The sequence below is a fragment of the Periplaneta americana genome, chromosome 1, assembly GCF_040183065.1.
Source record: "Periplaneta americana isolate PAMFEO1 chromosome 1, P.americana_PAMFEO1_priV1, whole genome shotgun sequence".
Taxonomy (NCBI): domain Eukaryota; kingdom Metazoa; phylum Arthropoda; class Insecta; order Blattodea; family Blattidae; genus Periplaneta; species Periplaneta americana.
The window spans coordinates 213272688-213288419 of record NC_091117.1 but is presented as its reverse complement, the minus strand read 5'-3'; the positions used below and the strand labels follow the sequence as shown (position 1 = coordinate 213288419).

General features: G+C 34.8%; 1 protein-coding gene across 1 annotated transcript in view; it reads right to left on the bottom strand.

Annotated features, from left to right (window-relative positions):
- Nucleotides 1-3160: 3160 nt before the first annotated feature.
- Nucleotides 3161-15732, bottom strand: part of LOC138707932 (uncharacterized) — a 49106-nt gene continuing 36534 nt past the window's right edge. The window contains exon 3 of the mRNA XM_069838001.1: nucleotides 3161-5384. Coding sequence (XP_069694102.1) covers nucleotides 5266-5384 — 119 coding nt within the window. The 3' untranslated portion in view covers nucleotides 3161-5265. The remainder of the gene's footprint in view (nucleotides 5385-15732) is intronic.

Genomic DNA, 15732 nt, shown 5'->3' with positions numbered 1-15732 from the left:
ACAAGATTTTCATTAAACATTTCCACCAATATGATAATTTATCTGCCCGTCAAATTGTAACGAACTACGATCAGCGAGAATGGTCTGTTTCAAGTGTACAACGATTGATTAGCAAGATACGGACATGATATCCCTCCTGAGAGATTATTGCTTAAAAGATCGCATTTCTCAGATTCTCTGATGGAGTTTCAAACGAGATCTTAATCCTATGGACTATTTTGTATGGAGTCAACTACAAAAAGCAGTTTACTACAAAACAAGAATTCGTAATATTGAACATTTAAGACAACGCCTTCTTGAATGTTGGGACCGTCATGATCAAAGACAGATATCCAGTGGTATTAGACAATGGAGAAGACGCCTACAAATGGTTGTGCGGGCAAATGGCGGTCACATAGAGCATCATTTTTAATTTTGATTATTTGAAAGATCATTAATTATTATTAATTTTACCAACATTCAGTTTCTGCATTTTTAAATAATAAATTGTCTTAAAAACCCACATTTTTCGCATCATTGTGTATTGACCTCCATAACATTTTAATCGAGCCTCGAAAAAACATAATAAAAAGTCCTGCTCATCTTTAAAGTCTACTCTTTCCAACAGTGTATTCATTGTGAATTAAAGTTATGTATTTCCGAAAATAGAATATTTCTAATTTTGTACCGTTTTGTTGGTCCACGTGTATATAGGCTACAATAAACAAATTTTATACACAATTATAAAATATATTTAATTACCGGTACTTATATATTAACTAAAATTCAATATACATTAATTTTATTTTTTGTAGATACTTTATCAGTGAGGAATAAAGAAAATGTATTACCTTGTATTTACTGGAAGCAAAGCCATTGTATGTGTATACCGGATTATGCACTAAGGTTGACCATGTCGGTTCCATTGCCTCAACTCTTCTCTTAGATGTTATAGAGGGTCATTACTTCCACAGGGACGTTCTAAAATTTCTGAACATCCGATTATCAAGCAGGGGAATTTGTCGTGTAGGCAATAACAACGAACAGAACTTATTCTGCCTCCACGCTCCCCAGATTTGACGCCATACGATTTGTACCTGTGGTGGTATATTAAGGAATGTGCGTTTGTGCCAGCATTGTCGATAAATCTGGAAGATCTGCACCGCCATCATAGCAATCGATGTGTGTGGGATGAACCTAGACTACCGAATAGATGTCTGCAGGCTGAGGAAAGAAGTCGATATTGAGCATTTATAGGGTAGAGACTTTACCTCCATATCTGTGATGTATCATTGTTCTGTGTTTAGTGCAATGCCTGTAGTTAATCTTTTAATAGGGAATTCACTTAAATACACCGTGCATAATATTAATAAATTATTTATAGTTTAATAAATAGAGCTACAAATGTTAAACAAAAATACAGGAAAACACCAAAAAGGTAGTGGAGTAAATTTAATCCAAGTTATCAGAAAATTATTTGCAAATTATAAATTATATTTGTTTACATTAATCTATTTCAAAATATATCTGAAAATTGTAAAGTAATGCAATACTACATTAAATTATCAGAAATGGCATGTAAGTAGTATGTTACCTGAATCTTAAAATAAATAAAAAACTAATGTTACATCGAAGTTTTCTTAAACTTACGGTTAAGAAGGTTAAATCAATCTACAGTAGTATAAATTAGGAAGTTTAGAATAATATCTAGAATCTAAAAATATAGCTAAAAATTCTAAATTAATTCCGATATAAGTTACAATGATTAGAAAGTGTGTATATGTAGGTTTTAAAAAATCAGAATTTGTATACATTTATTGCCGGTTTTTCCAAGTATTGTTAGAAAATTTAACGACTGTTAAACTCTAAACAGTTTGTTAATTAATAAAATTGTATGTTTTCAACACCAGTTTGGTTTAACAGATTGTTAACAGTTTGTTAATTTTAAATGTAGGATTTCGGGCAGTTAACTCGTTTAACAGTTAGTTAAATATGGCCGATGTCTCCACAGCTGTTCGAACAGAAGTTGCGAAATTAATATTTTGTGTGTCTCTGTGGGGGATGTTTAGCATATGACTAGTAATATAACATTTAAAAAATACTTTGGACTGTTTAAGTACATCAGTGTTATTTTATTTCTTTCGTATTTCGTATCCATAATAGCAATGAGGAAATATAACCTTACTTTGTAATTATTATTCAGCACGTCACCTACAACTTTCATTTGTCAACTGTTTATGGAGCGTGGCCTACTGTAACAGGTTGTCATTTTATGCAAGTTTCATGACTCACTCGATAATATAGCATTTAAAGATTAATTTTAGCCAATCAAAAATTGTCTTACACGTATAGAATCATTACCAACTGCTGTTGAGCAGTTAAAATAGTGCTAACAGACGTTATAGTCAAGTGTTGGTTATCTCAAACAAAATTATGTTGAACAAATGGAAAATACATTAACAAAGCGTTAAAAATAAACAGGCTGTTAATTTAACATTCGTTAAGCAAAATTAAACATTACCTGGACAAACTGGCCATTAGAGTTTCAAAGAAAGCTGATAATGTTAAATGAGTAACAGATTTTACTACAACAATCAGATATTATATTAATTTCGAGAAAACTGTTTCACAGAATGTTAAATTAACACAAGTATAGAAGGAATGCTCACAAATTATTCTTATGTTTTCGTATAATTTATCTTAATGTTTTCTTTTTCCTTTCAAATTGTCACATAACTGGTTTTAATTTTTATTCTTTATGAATTGATTAGTAGGCCTTATTTAGGGCGGCTTTTTTTTTGTTAGAATATTATGAAGTTAAGAACCTTAAATAAATTGATTTTATATTTTGAGGGTAGATTGGAAAGATTATATTATAAATTAGATCTAAGCCTTAGAAAAAAAAAGCCGAGGATATTAAAACATATAAACTGGGTCAAAAAAGGTTCAAAATTTTAAGGATTTTATCTTAATATATATACAGGTACTTTAGTGATAATGAAATAGTGAATATGCGTATATTTTCTCCGTGTTCTTGATTCTTGCAACAGATGACACTAGCGTGAGTGTCTTTTCAGTGTGTTCCCGAGTAGTGCAACAGATGGCAGGCGTGTACGCCGTATTTATTTATTTTTTGCAGGGCTTGGTATGGAGATTTTAACCTCAAAACAACACACATTAAAACACAAGAAATTAACTCAATTTATTAAAATATTAATATTAACATGAACAGAATTTATGTTATTTTAAATACATGTTGTTGATTGTGTAGTTTATGAAATTTATCTCGGAAATGGCTCCCGGTGGGATGTTTGAAGTTTGGTTAATGCTTATTTGAGTGATTCGATCAATGCCACTTTCAAAACTCGCGCCTGTCATTTTGAATTAGTGCTCTCAAGGCTTGCGGGATGTTCGCGTACGATATTAATGAATATCGCATATGCTTAGTTGGAAATTGACAGTTGCTATAACATAATGAGAGCATATTCTAGTATGGTCGAGCAAAAATGTTTTTCTGTTGATTTTAAGATGATGCGCTACTGAGCTTTTGTAATTTCTATAACTCATTATCATTGTATCTACTGGAAAATTTTACGTCAGATATTTCTAATTATATAAGTGCACAATTTCTTTTCAAATTTGTATATTGAAGAATGTGCCCAGAAAAAAAAATAACTAAAAATTCTTCTTCTTCTTCTTCTTCTTCTTCTTCTTCAGCTACAGGGATTAGGCCTGTTGGTCTGTTCCGTCATCAAGGCTTAAATCATCTGTCCATCTTATTTTCGGTCTTCCGACATTTCTATATTATGTTGGTGCATAATCCATAATTTGTTTTGATAATCTGTCATTAGCCATTCTTGTAATATGTTGGTACCAATTTTCTTTCTGATTTTTAATCTTTTCTTCTAAATTAAAAATATTTAATAATTGTCGGATATTTTCGTTTCTTTGATGATCCAATAAAGTATAACCGGCAACACCTCGTAGGAACTTCATTTCACTTACTTCAATTTTTCTTTTTCATGCGCGGGTTAATGATCAGTTTTCTGAGCCGTAAGTTAATAATGGAACTGCTAGCGTTTTGTAAATTTTTAATTGTGTTGAGCGCTGTGTTTTATTTCTTAAAGTTCTTCTTATTGTTCCACACATCTGTTGGAATTTGCTCAGCTTACAGTTAATATCCTGTTCACCCAAATAAGACATATTGCAGCCTAAGTAGTTAAAAGAAGATATCTGTTCTATAGTTTCTTGATTAATAACTATTTTACATCGCCTATGATTAAGCCTCTGATTTATATTTTTATTAAATATTTATCTGGGACTAACATAAACGTAATTAATTTCCTAAAAGTTTTATTTTAAACTAATACTCCCTATAATATATGATGTTTTGGTTTTTTCCTGGTCAATATACTTCATTGATAAAAGTAACTGTCGACTCTTTTGATATTAAAAATCACAGCTTTCTAGATTATAGTCATTTAGGATATATCTTATTTCAATAAGTTAAAACTCTAATTACGGTAAATTTGCTTCAGAGTTTATAATATGCATTCTGAATATAATAACAAGCACTTATATGACATAAACTGAATTTCTAACTTCGAATAAACATATATTTTAATTGGTTTATTTTACAACGCTTCTTCACCTCCGATGGTTATCTAGCGTCTGGATGAAATGAAGGTAATAATGCTAGCGAAATGAGTCCAGGGTCCAGCGCCGAAAGTTACACAGCATTTGCTCTTAATGAATTGAAACAAAACGTCGGAAAAACTTCAACCAGGTAACTTGTACCCACCGGGATTTGAACCCTGGCCCGCAGTTTCGCAGTCTGACATGCAGACTATTACTTCACGTAGTAGGCAGAATAAAGATATAACGATGAAATCTCAATTACAGAAACCGAAGCTCTTTTGGCACCATATTTATAAAATGATCAAAATTGGCCAAATCTCAGTAGCGTGTCACCTTAACAATGAATGATAATTAAGCAGAGGAAATATTATAAAAATGCATATTGCTTTGTTGCCCTCAAAACAAGGTTCACAGGAACAAAAGAACAAACACCAATTATGATAACACATACAAAACTTATTTAGCATACATATAAACTGGAGACAAATTCAATATATAGAGGACTTCCTTCTGACCAGATGATTGCACACCAACCAAGTTATGCTGTCACTAAACAACTTCGGACTCACAGAAACACAAACACGTTAATGTTCGTGATAAAACACGAGATTCTGTGGTGAAACAGTAATGTTTTCAAGATAAAGAGTTTCATCGCTTGCTTATTCCAAACCGCAAACCCTTCAGACGTCCTTGTGAAGCTCTGTCGACCATGATGGTACTCAGCAGGGCCAGAATCTCCCCTGCACTCAGGTTCTTCTTCAATCGATCTGGAAAAAAAGTCAATACAACATTTGTAAAAGAGTAGGCTAATGAGCATTTATTTAAGAGAAAACTATCAACCGACCCCATATATGAATCAGTGTTTCAGGTGAAATTACCTGCCACTTTCCCTATACGGACAGATTTCTCTTAACCCCTTCAAGCCTGATGTACATTATAGTGTACAATGTTTTTTTTTTCTTTTTTGGAATGTCTTCAATACTTTTAAATATTTCGAAAAATTCAATGTGATAGAAATGGAGAATATTATTTTTGAAACATTTCTATACCTGAATTAAAAATAAAATTAAAAATTTTGGGGCCTCAGGGGTCAAAATTGTCCCCAAATTTTGATTTTCTGTGAAGACTTGGTTTGGGAATTTTGGATCCCCAGAATGACTACCCTGTGACCAGTTTTTTTTTTTTTACTTACTTACTTACTTACTTACAAATGGCTTTTAAGAACCCGAAGGTTCATTGCCGCCCTCACATAAGCCCGCCAGCGGTCCCTATCCTGTGCAAGATTAATCCAGTCTCTATCATCATACCCCACCTCCCTCAAATCCATTTTAATATTATCCTCCCATCTACGTCTCGGCCTCCCTAAAGGTCTTTTTCCCTCCGGTCTCCCAACTAACACTCTATATGCATTTCTGGATTCGCCCATACGTGCTACATGCCCTGCCCATCTCAAACGTCTGGATTTAATGTTCCTAATTATGTCAGGTGAAGAATACAATGCGTGCAGTTCTGTGTTGTGTAACTTTCTCCATTCTCCTGTAACTTCATCCCGCTTAGCCCCAAATATTTTCCTTAGCACCTTATTCTCAAACACCCTGAACCTATGTTCCTCTCTCAGAGTGAGAGTCCAAGTTTCACAACCATACAGAAGAACCGGTAATATAATTGTTTTATAAATTCTAACTTTCAGATTTTTGGACAGCAGACTGGATGATAAGAGCTTCTCAACCGAATAATAACACGCATTTCCCATATTTATTCTGCGTTTAATTTCCTCCCGAGTGTCATTTATATTTGTTACTGTTGCTCCAAGATATTTGAATTTTTCCACCTCTTCGAAGGATAAATCTCCAATTTTTATATTTCCATTTCGTACAATATTCTGGTCACGAGACATAATCATATACTTTGTCTTTTCGGGATTTACTTCCAAACCGATCGCTCTACTTGCTTCAAGTAAAATTTCCGTGTTTTCCCTAATCGTTTGTGTATTTTCTCCTAACATATTCACGTCATCCGCATAGACAAGAAGCTGATGTAACCCGTTCAATTCCAAACCCTGCATGTTATCCTGATCTCACTCTGAGAGAGGAACATAGGTTCAGGGTGTTTGAGAATAAGGTGCTTAGGAAAATATTTGGGGCTAAGCGGGATGAAGTTACAGGAGAATGGAGAAAGTTACACAACACAGAACTGCACGCATTGTATTCTTCACCTGACATAATTAGGAACATTAAATCCAGACGTTTGAGATGGGCAGGGCATGTAGCACGTATGGGCGAATCCAGAAATGCATATAGAGTGTTAGTTGGGAGACCGGAGGGAAAAAGACCTTTAGGGAGGCCGAGACGTAGATGGGAGGACAATATTAAAATGGATTTGAGGGAGGTGGGGTATGATGATAGAGACTGGATTAATCTTGCACAGGATAGGGACCGCTGGCGGGCTTATGTGAGGGCGGCAATGAACCTTCGGGTTCCTTAAAAGCCATTTGTAAGTAAGTAAGTAAGTAAGCATGTTATCCTGAACTTTTAAAGGTGATAGTGCATCTCCCTGCTTTAGCCCGCAGTGAATTGGAAAAGCATCAGATAGAAACTGACCTATACGGACTCTGCTGTATGTTTCACTGAGACACATTTTAATTAATCGAACTAGTTTCTTGGGAATACCAAATTCAATAAGAATATCATATAATACTTTCCTCTTAACCGAGTCATAAGCCTTTTTGAAATCTATGAATAACTGATGTACTGTACCCTTATACTACCATTTTTTCTCCATTATCTGTCGAATACAAAAAATCTGATCAATAGTCGATCTATTACGCCGAAAACCGCACTGATGATCCCCAATAATTTCATCTATGTACGGAGTTAATCTTCTCAAAAGAATATTGGACAAAATTTTGTACGACGTCAACAAAAGTGATATTCCTCGAAAGTTACCACAGTTGGTTTTGTCCCCCTTTTTAAAAATAGGTACAATTATGGACTCCTTCCATTGTTCTGGTACAATTTCCTTTTCCCAAATAGCAAGTACAAGTTTATAAATTTCGCTATATAATGCACTCCCACCCTCTTGTATTAATTCTGCTGGAATTTGATCGATACCTGGAGACTTGTACTTTTTCAGATTTTCTATCGCAATTTCGACTTCTGAAAGCGTGGGTTCGGGTATAAATGACTCAGCAGTTTGTATTTCAATTTCGTCCCGATAATTTCTATTTGGCCTATGTACATTTAGTAGTTGCGCAAAATAGTTTTTCCATCTGTTTAGGATTGATGGAGAGTCTGCAAGCAAGTCACCATTCTCATCCTTGATCACGTTTACCCTTGGCTGATATCCGTTCTTAAATTCCTTTATACCCTTATATAAATCTCGAATGTTTTTATTCTTACTATTTGTTTCTACCTCATTCAGTTTTTCCTTCAAGTAACCTCTCTTTTTATTCCTAAGTGTACGACTTGCTTCCCGTCTTTCATTGAAATAATTATCTCTCTTCTCCTCAACTGGATCCTGTAAGAATTTCAATTTTGCCTGTTTCCTTCTTTCTACTACCATGCAACAATCTTCATCAAACCACGGTTTCTTTTTCTTAGTTTCATAATAACCTATGCTCTGCTCAGCTGCAATTTTGATACTATCTCTGATATTTTCCCACACGCTATTAACATCTAATTCTTTCCCAACTTCGTCGGAACTTTCTAAAGTGGCAAACCTATTCGAAATTTCGACCTGATAATTTTGCTTAGCTTCCTCGTCCTTTAATTTCAAAATATTGAATTTAGTAATATTAACTTGTTGCTCTACTCGCTTGGCTACTGATAATCTTTCTCTTAATTCTCCAATCACCAAATAATGGTCAGAATTACAGTCTGCACCCCTGAAAGTTCGAATACCTACTATACTAGTATGTCTCCGTTTATCTATCAAGATGTGATCTATTTGGTTGTGTGTCAATCCATCTGGAGAAGTCCAAGTATATTTATGTATATCCTTATGGGGGAATGTTGTACTTTTGACAATTAAATTTTTCGATGTGGCAAAGTTGACTAATCTAACTCCATTGTCACTACTAATTGCGTGTAGGCTCTCTTTTCCAATAGTTGGTCTAAAAATATCCTCCCGTCCTACTTTAGCATTGAAATCCCCCAATAAAATTTTCATGTGATATCTAGGGAACTGATCAAAAGTATGTTCCAATTCCTCATAGAAGCTATTCTTTGTATGGTCGTCTTTCTCTTCTGTAGGGGCGTGAGCATTTATGACTATGATGTCGCACCATCTACCCTTAAGTACTAAATATGATAACCTGTCACTGATAAATTCCACCTTTTTTACTGCTGATTTTATTCTTTTATGAACAAAGAATCCTGTTCCTAATTGGTGATTATTATTTCCTTCCCCATAATACAACAAGTAATCTCCTATTTGTGATATGCCATTCCCATCTAACCTAACCTCTTGTACTCCTACGAAGTCTATTCTATATCTAGCTAGTTCTTTTGCTACTAATGTTACCCCTCCTGTTCTATAAAGACTAGTTACGTTCCAAGTGCCAAATCTCAAATCCTTATTCCTTTGCTGTGGTCGTGCCAGAGAATCAGTCCTATTCCGAGGCTTATTATAGGGATACGTAACAAGCTGTTTTTTTACGGTGATGGGTTGATAGCCCTTCGCCCAACCCCCAAGCTGGAGGACCACCCCTTATCGGCTGTCCACGACTGCTTATTCAATATATTCGCAGCTACCCTCCATATCTGGAGGCCGTCTCCTCTATCCGCAACCTGAGGACGCGCCATGCCGTGGTGATAGGGATCCACAATACATGGACCAGTTTTTTTTTTATTTTTTTAAATATAAATTCAGGTCTCAAGGGATTAAGATACTATAAGATTACGACATCCAATACTAGGATATTATAAAACTAATAACAATGCCAGGAGAATGTTTATGCTATCCGTGATTGTTATTGTGAACATGGTTGAGATTTTAAGAATGTTTGGGATTTGAACAAAAGTTTGATATTTCTTTCCAATTCTGTTGGGATTTTAAGAATGTTTGGGATTTGAATAAAAGTTTGATATTTCTTTCCAATTCTGTCTTCATATTTCCCGCATATAATTTAACTGCATAATCCCTTCCTCATTCCGTGAGGTCTAGTCTCTAGACAACAATGCAATTGATAGTCGAAACGATATACACATCAAAATGACACCAATATGTTGTTTGAAATTGTAAGGAATGAGTGCGTAAAGTGGGTCGATATAAGCCGATAATTGTGGTTTTCTGTTAGCGAACAGTGCCGTCTATTATGCAAATCGAGCTTTCGACTTATAACATTGTTGAAGGCTGTAATAAGGAACATAACTGAGGCAACAAAGTAGACCAATTTTTATTAAATAAGTATATAATAAATTTTCAATCTTAAGACATATCAACTTGCAAATGTTTATTTGCTATTTAATAAGATATATGAACGTTTTCGCCGTTTGAGGCATCATCAGATATAACAAAAAACATATAATCTGAACCTATAATAATAATAATAAATTATGCAAATAACAAGAATAAAGAACAATGTATGTATGCAATGCATGAGATTCATGAGCTTTATGTAAAATGTGAAATAATACAGGATAATTATTGATAAAATCTTTAGAATCAGTTTTTAATAACAAATTGAATTGAGCTCTAAATATGTCGGCAATCCTGCAGGTCATGGCCTTCGTGTAATAGCCTATTGTTTATTGTAGTGTGTGTTTTGTTCTGAAATTCAATCAAGTCGGCCGTGATTGAATAAAATAATTCTCAAAACTGACAACAGATGGATTTTGGAAAATAGGAAAATTATGTAGGAAAATTGACATTTCACTGAAAACTACTACTTTTCCGAAAAACGTTGGATGCCAGGCATGAAAATGAGGGGTCACTCATTAAAATCCGTTCAGCCGTTTTCCCGTAATTTCCATTACCAGTTCAAATTATATATATATAGATTATCCTGTATTATTTCACATTTTACATAAAGCTCATTAATCTCATGTATTGCATACATACATTGTTCTTTATTCTTTGTTATTTGCATAATTTATTATTATAGGTTCAGATTATATGTTTTTTGTTATATCTGATGATGCCTCAACCGGCGAAAACGTTCATATATCTTATTAAATAGCAAATAAACATTTGCAAGTTGATATGTCTTAAGATTGAAAATTTATTATATACTTAATTAATAATTCACTAGGCATATTGAAATATAAAAATGAATTGTAAATTAGACCAATTTTTGGCTGAACTCATAAGGACAAACCTGCCTCTCCTCCAAGTATTCTGTCCTAGCGGCGTAAAAGGCAACACAGGGGACGACCTGAAACACGAACTAGCTTCAGACTTCCAACCCGCCTGTTCAGTCTGATCAATTTTGATGAAATATTGGTGCAATGAGGGGCGACAGGCGTCCCGTTTAATAAGCAGCGAAGGTATCGATTGGCACTTGCAAGTGAACAACGGCGATAACACAGCCGGATCTTTAATCAAAGTGAATAATGGAAACGGGTCGATACCAGAAGTCGGGTGTGAACACATGGAAATAGTTCTGGAAACTTCTTAATATTGTTCGAAGATTTTAGCTGACAGATCAAGTGCTAGAACTGTTAAGTTACATAACCAGTGGAGCGAGTAACATTCCCGCAAGTAACTGCAAATTTGTGAGTAAAAATATGTGCCTACTTTTCCATTTTGTGAGTTTTTCCTTTTATTTCCGACGTGGGAGAACATTGTGACCATGATCATATATTCAACCGAGTCTTTTGATACGCTACGCTATAAAATCATAGCAGGCCTGCAGAAACATAAACACGAGGAAATCTCTAGTGGATTCGTAGAAGCCTACTTCCCAGCTTGTCAGTTATTTCTCAATGGGAACATGATGCACATCATTTTCGATCTAAAGTGGATTCTTTAAGTAGTTACAACGATAACATATAAAGACACACAAGTTCATTCAGGAGGAACGGTAAATATTTTAGGAGATGTTAGTAGGCTATGAATTATTAGGCCTAGGAACTTCGTACCGATCTCGTTATTCAGGGAGCGAGCAGCCAGGAAATGGGCATACAAAACGGACGACCAACGGCCACCTTGGAGTGCATCATGTTCATGTTGAGAACCCTCACTGCATGCAACAGGGCCACATCGGCAGTATGGAAGACGTCTGAGTAACAACATATAGTTGTGCTGGAAATGTGAGCGAGGTTCATTCCCTGTATAAACACAGTAAGTTTCCTAGCACTGTATGTATGTATGTATGTATGTATGTATGTATGTATGTATGTGTACATGTATATATGTGTGTATGTATGTATCTATGTTTGTGTGTATGTGTGTATATATTTATGTATGTATATATGTATGTATTTGTATATATGTATGTATGTATCTATGTTTGTGTGTATGTGTGTATGCATGTGTATATGTGTATGTGTGTATGTATGTATCTATATTTGTGTGTATGTGTGTATATGTTTATGTGTGTATGTATGTATGTATGTACTTGTGTGTATGTGTATATGTATTATGTATATATGTATGTATGTATCTATGTTTGTGTGTATGTGTGTATATGTTTATGTTGTATGTATGTATATATATATGTATGTATGTATGTGTACATGTATGTATCTATGTTTGTGTGTATGTGTGTATATATTTATGTATGTATATATGTATGTGTATATAGGTATGTATCTATGTTTGTGTGTATGTGTGTATGTGTATATGTTTATGTGTGTATGTATGTATGTATGTACTTGTGTGTATGTGTATATGTATTATGTGTATATGTATGTATGTATCTGTTTGTGTGTATGTGTGTATATATTTATGTATGTATATATGTATGTGTATATAGGTATGTATCTATGTTTGTGTGTATGTGTGTATGTATGTGTATATGTATATGTATATGTATATGTATATGTGTGTATGTATGTATCTATATTTGTGTGTATGTGTGTATATGTTTATGTGTGTATGTATGTATGTATGTATGTATGTATGTATGTATGTATGTATGTATGTATGTATGTATGTACTTGTGTGTATGTGTATATGTATTATGTGTATATGTATGTATGTATCTATGTTTGTGTGTATGTGTGTATATGTTTATGTTGTATGTATGTATGTATGTATGTATGTATGTATGTGTGTATGTATGTATCTATCTATGTTTGTGTGTATGTGTGTATGTTTGTGTATATGTGTTTATGCGTTTATGTGTGTATGTATGTATTTTTAGTAGGTTATTTTACGACGCTTTATCAACATCTCAGGTTATTTAGCGTCTGAATGAGATGAAGGTGATAATGCCGGTGAAATGAGTCCGGGGTCCAACACCGAAAGTTACCCAGCATTTGCTCGTATTGGGTTGAGGGAAAACCCCGGAAAAACCTCAACCAGGTAACTTGCCCCGACCGGGAATCGAACCCGACCCACCTGGTTTCGTGTGTGTATGTATGTGTATGTATGTATGTGTATGTATGTATGTAGCCTATGTATGTATGTGCTTAAGGATGATGAACCAAGGAAAATGATTACACACTTGCAGAAAGAAACGTTGATTACCTCTCTGATAAATTTATAGTATGCTACTGCGAAGAACAATGAATTTAGTTTAAGTACAGATACTTTGATTTTAGTTGGTTATTTAACAACGCTGTGTCAACTACTGGGTTATTTATCGTCGATTGGGCCTGATTGGCGCAGTTGGTATAGCGCTTGCCTTTTATGCCCGAGGTTGCGGGTTCGATCCTGGGCCAGGTCGATGGCATTTAAGAGTGAATCGAACCCTCGCCCGAGCGGAACTCCGGATCAACAGGCAAACGCGCTACCGTCTGAGCTATGCAGGTAGATACCAACGTGATAAAGGACTATATAAATTCTATAGTTTGCAGCAGAAGTAACACATATTTTAGTAATGAATTTCTCTAACTTTATAATAATATTATTGATATTTATTTTTCAGGTCCTCTTGGTAAAATAGTTCACAGATCAACTTCAACAACTGAGATCAGTGCAACATTATTATCAACAGTAAACTCACTAGAGGTTTTGATTTAGATAAAATCAAAATTCGAGTGGAATTTAATTGACTATTACACGATTAGAAGAAAGTATATAAAGATTAGAAAAAATAAAGTACTCTAATACAGAGCGTTCGCCTACGGGTGGGGCCAGGAAAGCGGCATGTACTGATACGCCGCTTTGTGCGCGCAGTTGTTGAGACACGCTCGACAATCAAGGACATCAAGGTCGACAAGTTATCAGTTGTGAGCCAGATGTTGCAGTATTTAACACGTGCAGTGCAGTTTCTTGACACAGTTGCCTAAATATTCAGCGTGTGTGTAAAATTTGTTAACAATGCAAAACGCAAAATTCACGCTTGAACAAAGAGTTTTTATGTATGATGCATATGTGAAAACAGAGTCATGTAGAGAGGTGCGTAGGCAATTTGAAGTGAAATATCCGGGTGCTCCAATTCAGGGTAGAGAAACTGTTAGACGTCTTGTTAACAAATTAAGGACAACAGGGTCGTTAAATGCTACAATTCCTAAGCGAAAACAAAGAGTATTGATGGGAGAAAAAATTGATGAAATCAGTGCATCATTTACACGCTCTCCTAATAAATCTCTAAGACGTGTTTCACAGGAAGTTAGTGTTTCAAAAACATCAGTCTTTACTGCTGCTAAACTTTTAAAATTAAAACTCTACAGAGTATAGCATAGAAAACGGAAGCTTACGGATAGACGATTCCCGCAAGCGACACCGCAGGCAGGCCGCTTTCCTGGCCCCACCCGTAGGCGAACGCTCTGTATAATAAAATATTAATTGACTTACTAAAATTCTATTTCACTAATGTTAGCTTCACCAAAACGTTTGAACGGAGCAGCTATTTTCAGTAGACTGTCTATGCGGTAAACTAAAGACTATCGCAAATCATGTTTCCTAGTACCGTAAGGAATTTGCAATTTGAAATGTTGGCAAACAAGGAAACAAATGCTAGGAAGGTGATAACGAACAAATGCTAGTTAGGTGATAATAATTGTAGGGATAGGCAGTCATGATTGGTTGAAACACGTCGTTTCGTAAAGGTTTATTGGTCAAAAACAGTATGACGTAATAAAAGTGTAATAGTAAATAAAACAACAATGACATAGCTGCAACCGCTCGTTTCCCAGCAGAAGAATTTAGCATACAAGTTAAGAGTGGTAATATCACAAGTCTTAGAAAATACTTAATTACCGGAAGTGTGTGTGATGACTGATGACACAGACAGGAAGAACACGCTCAGCAACAAGTGAAGAAAAGGCTGCCGAATTACGGGAATCGTTAGTGGAGAGTCCGCAGAAATCCAGTAGGCGTCTCTCACGAAGGTTCGTTATGAGAGATGGAAGTGTTCGTAGGTCGTTAAAACAAATGAATGCGAAGCCGCGCATTCGTCATGTTAACAGTCCGTGGATGATGGAGATTCAGATAGTAAGCTAGAATTTTGTGAAAAATTTTTTAACAAAGTACGTGAGGATAAAAACTTTCCAATTAATATGGTGGTCGTATGAAGCTATATTTGAAGCAAAAGATATTGTGAACGAGTAGCTCTCACACATTGCAGAAAGAAAATTTATATTGCTGATCAAGTTCACAATGACATTGCATTTTAACATTTATACACAATAGCTTGGGATTTTTTTTTTTTTTTTTTTTTCATTATTAGTTTGTCTTACTTATGTTCGGAGAAAATCCACAAACGATTAGGGAAAACTAGAATTTTACTTGAAGCAAGTAAAGAGATGGGTTTGGAAGTAAATCCCGAAAAGACAAACTATATAATTATGTCTCGTAACCAAAACATAGTACAAAATGGATATACAAAAATCGGAAATTTATCCTCTGAAAAGGTGGAAAAATTCAAATATCTTAGAGCAACAGTAACAAATATAAAAATGACACTCGAGAGAAATTAAACGCAGAATAAATATGGGAAATGCCTGTTATTATTCGGTTGAGAAGCTTTTATCATCCAGTCTGCTGTCAAAGAATCTGAAAGTTAGA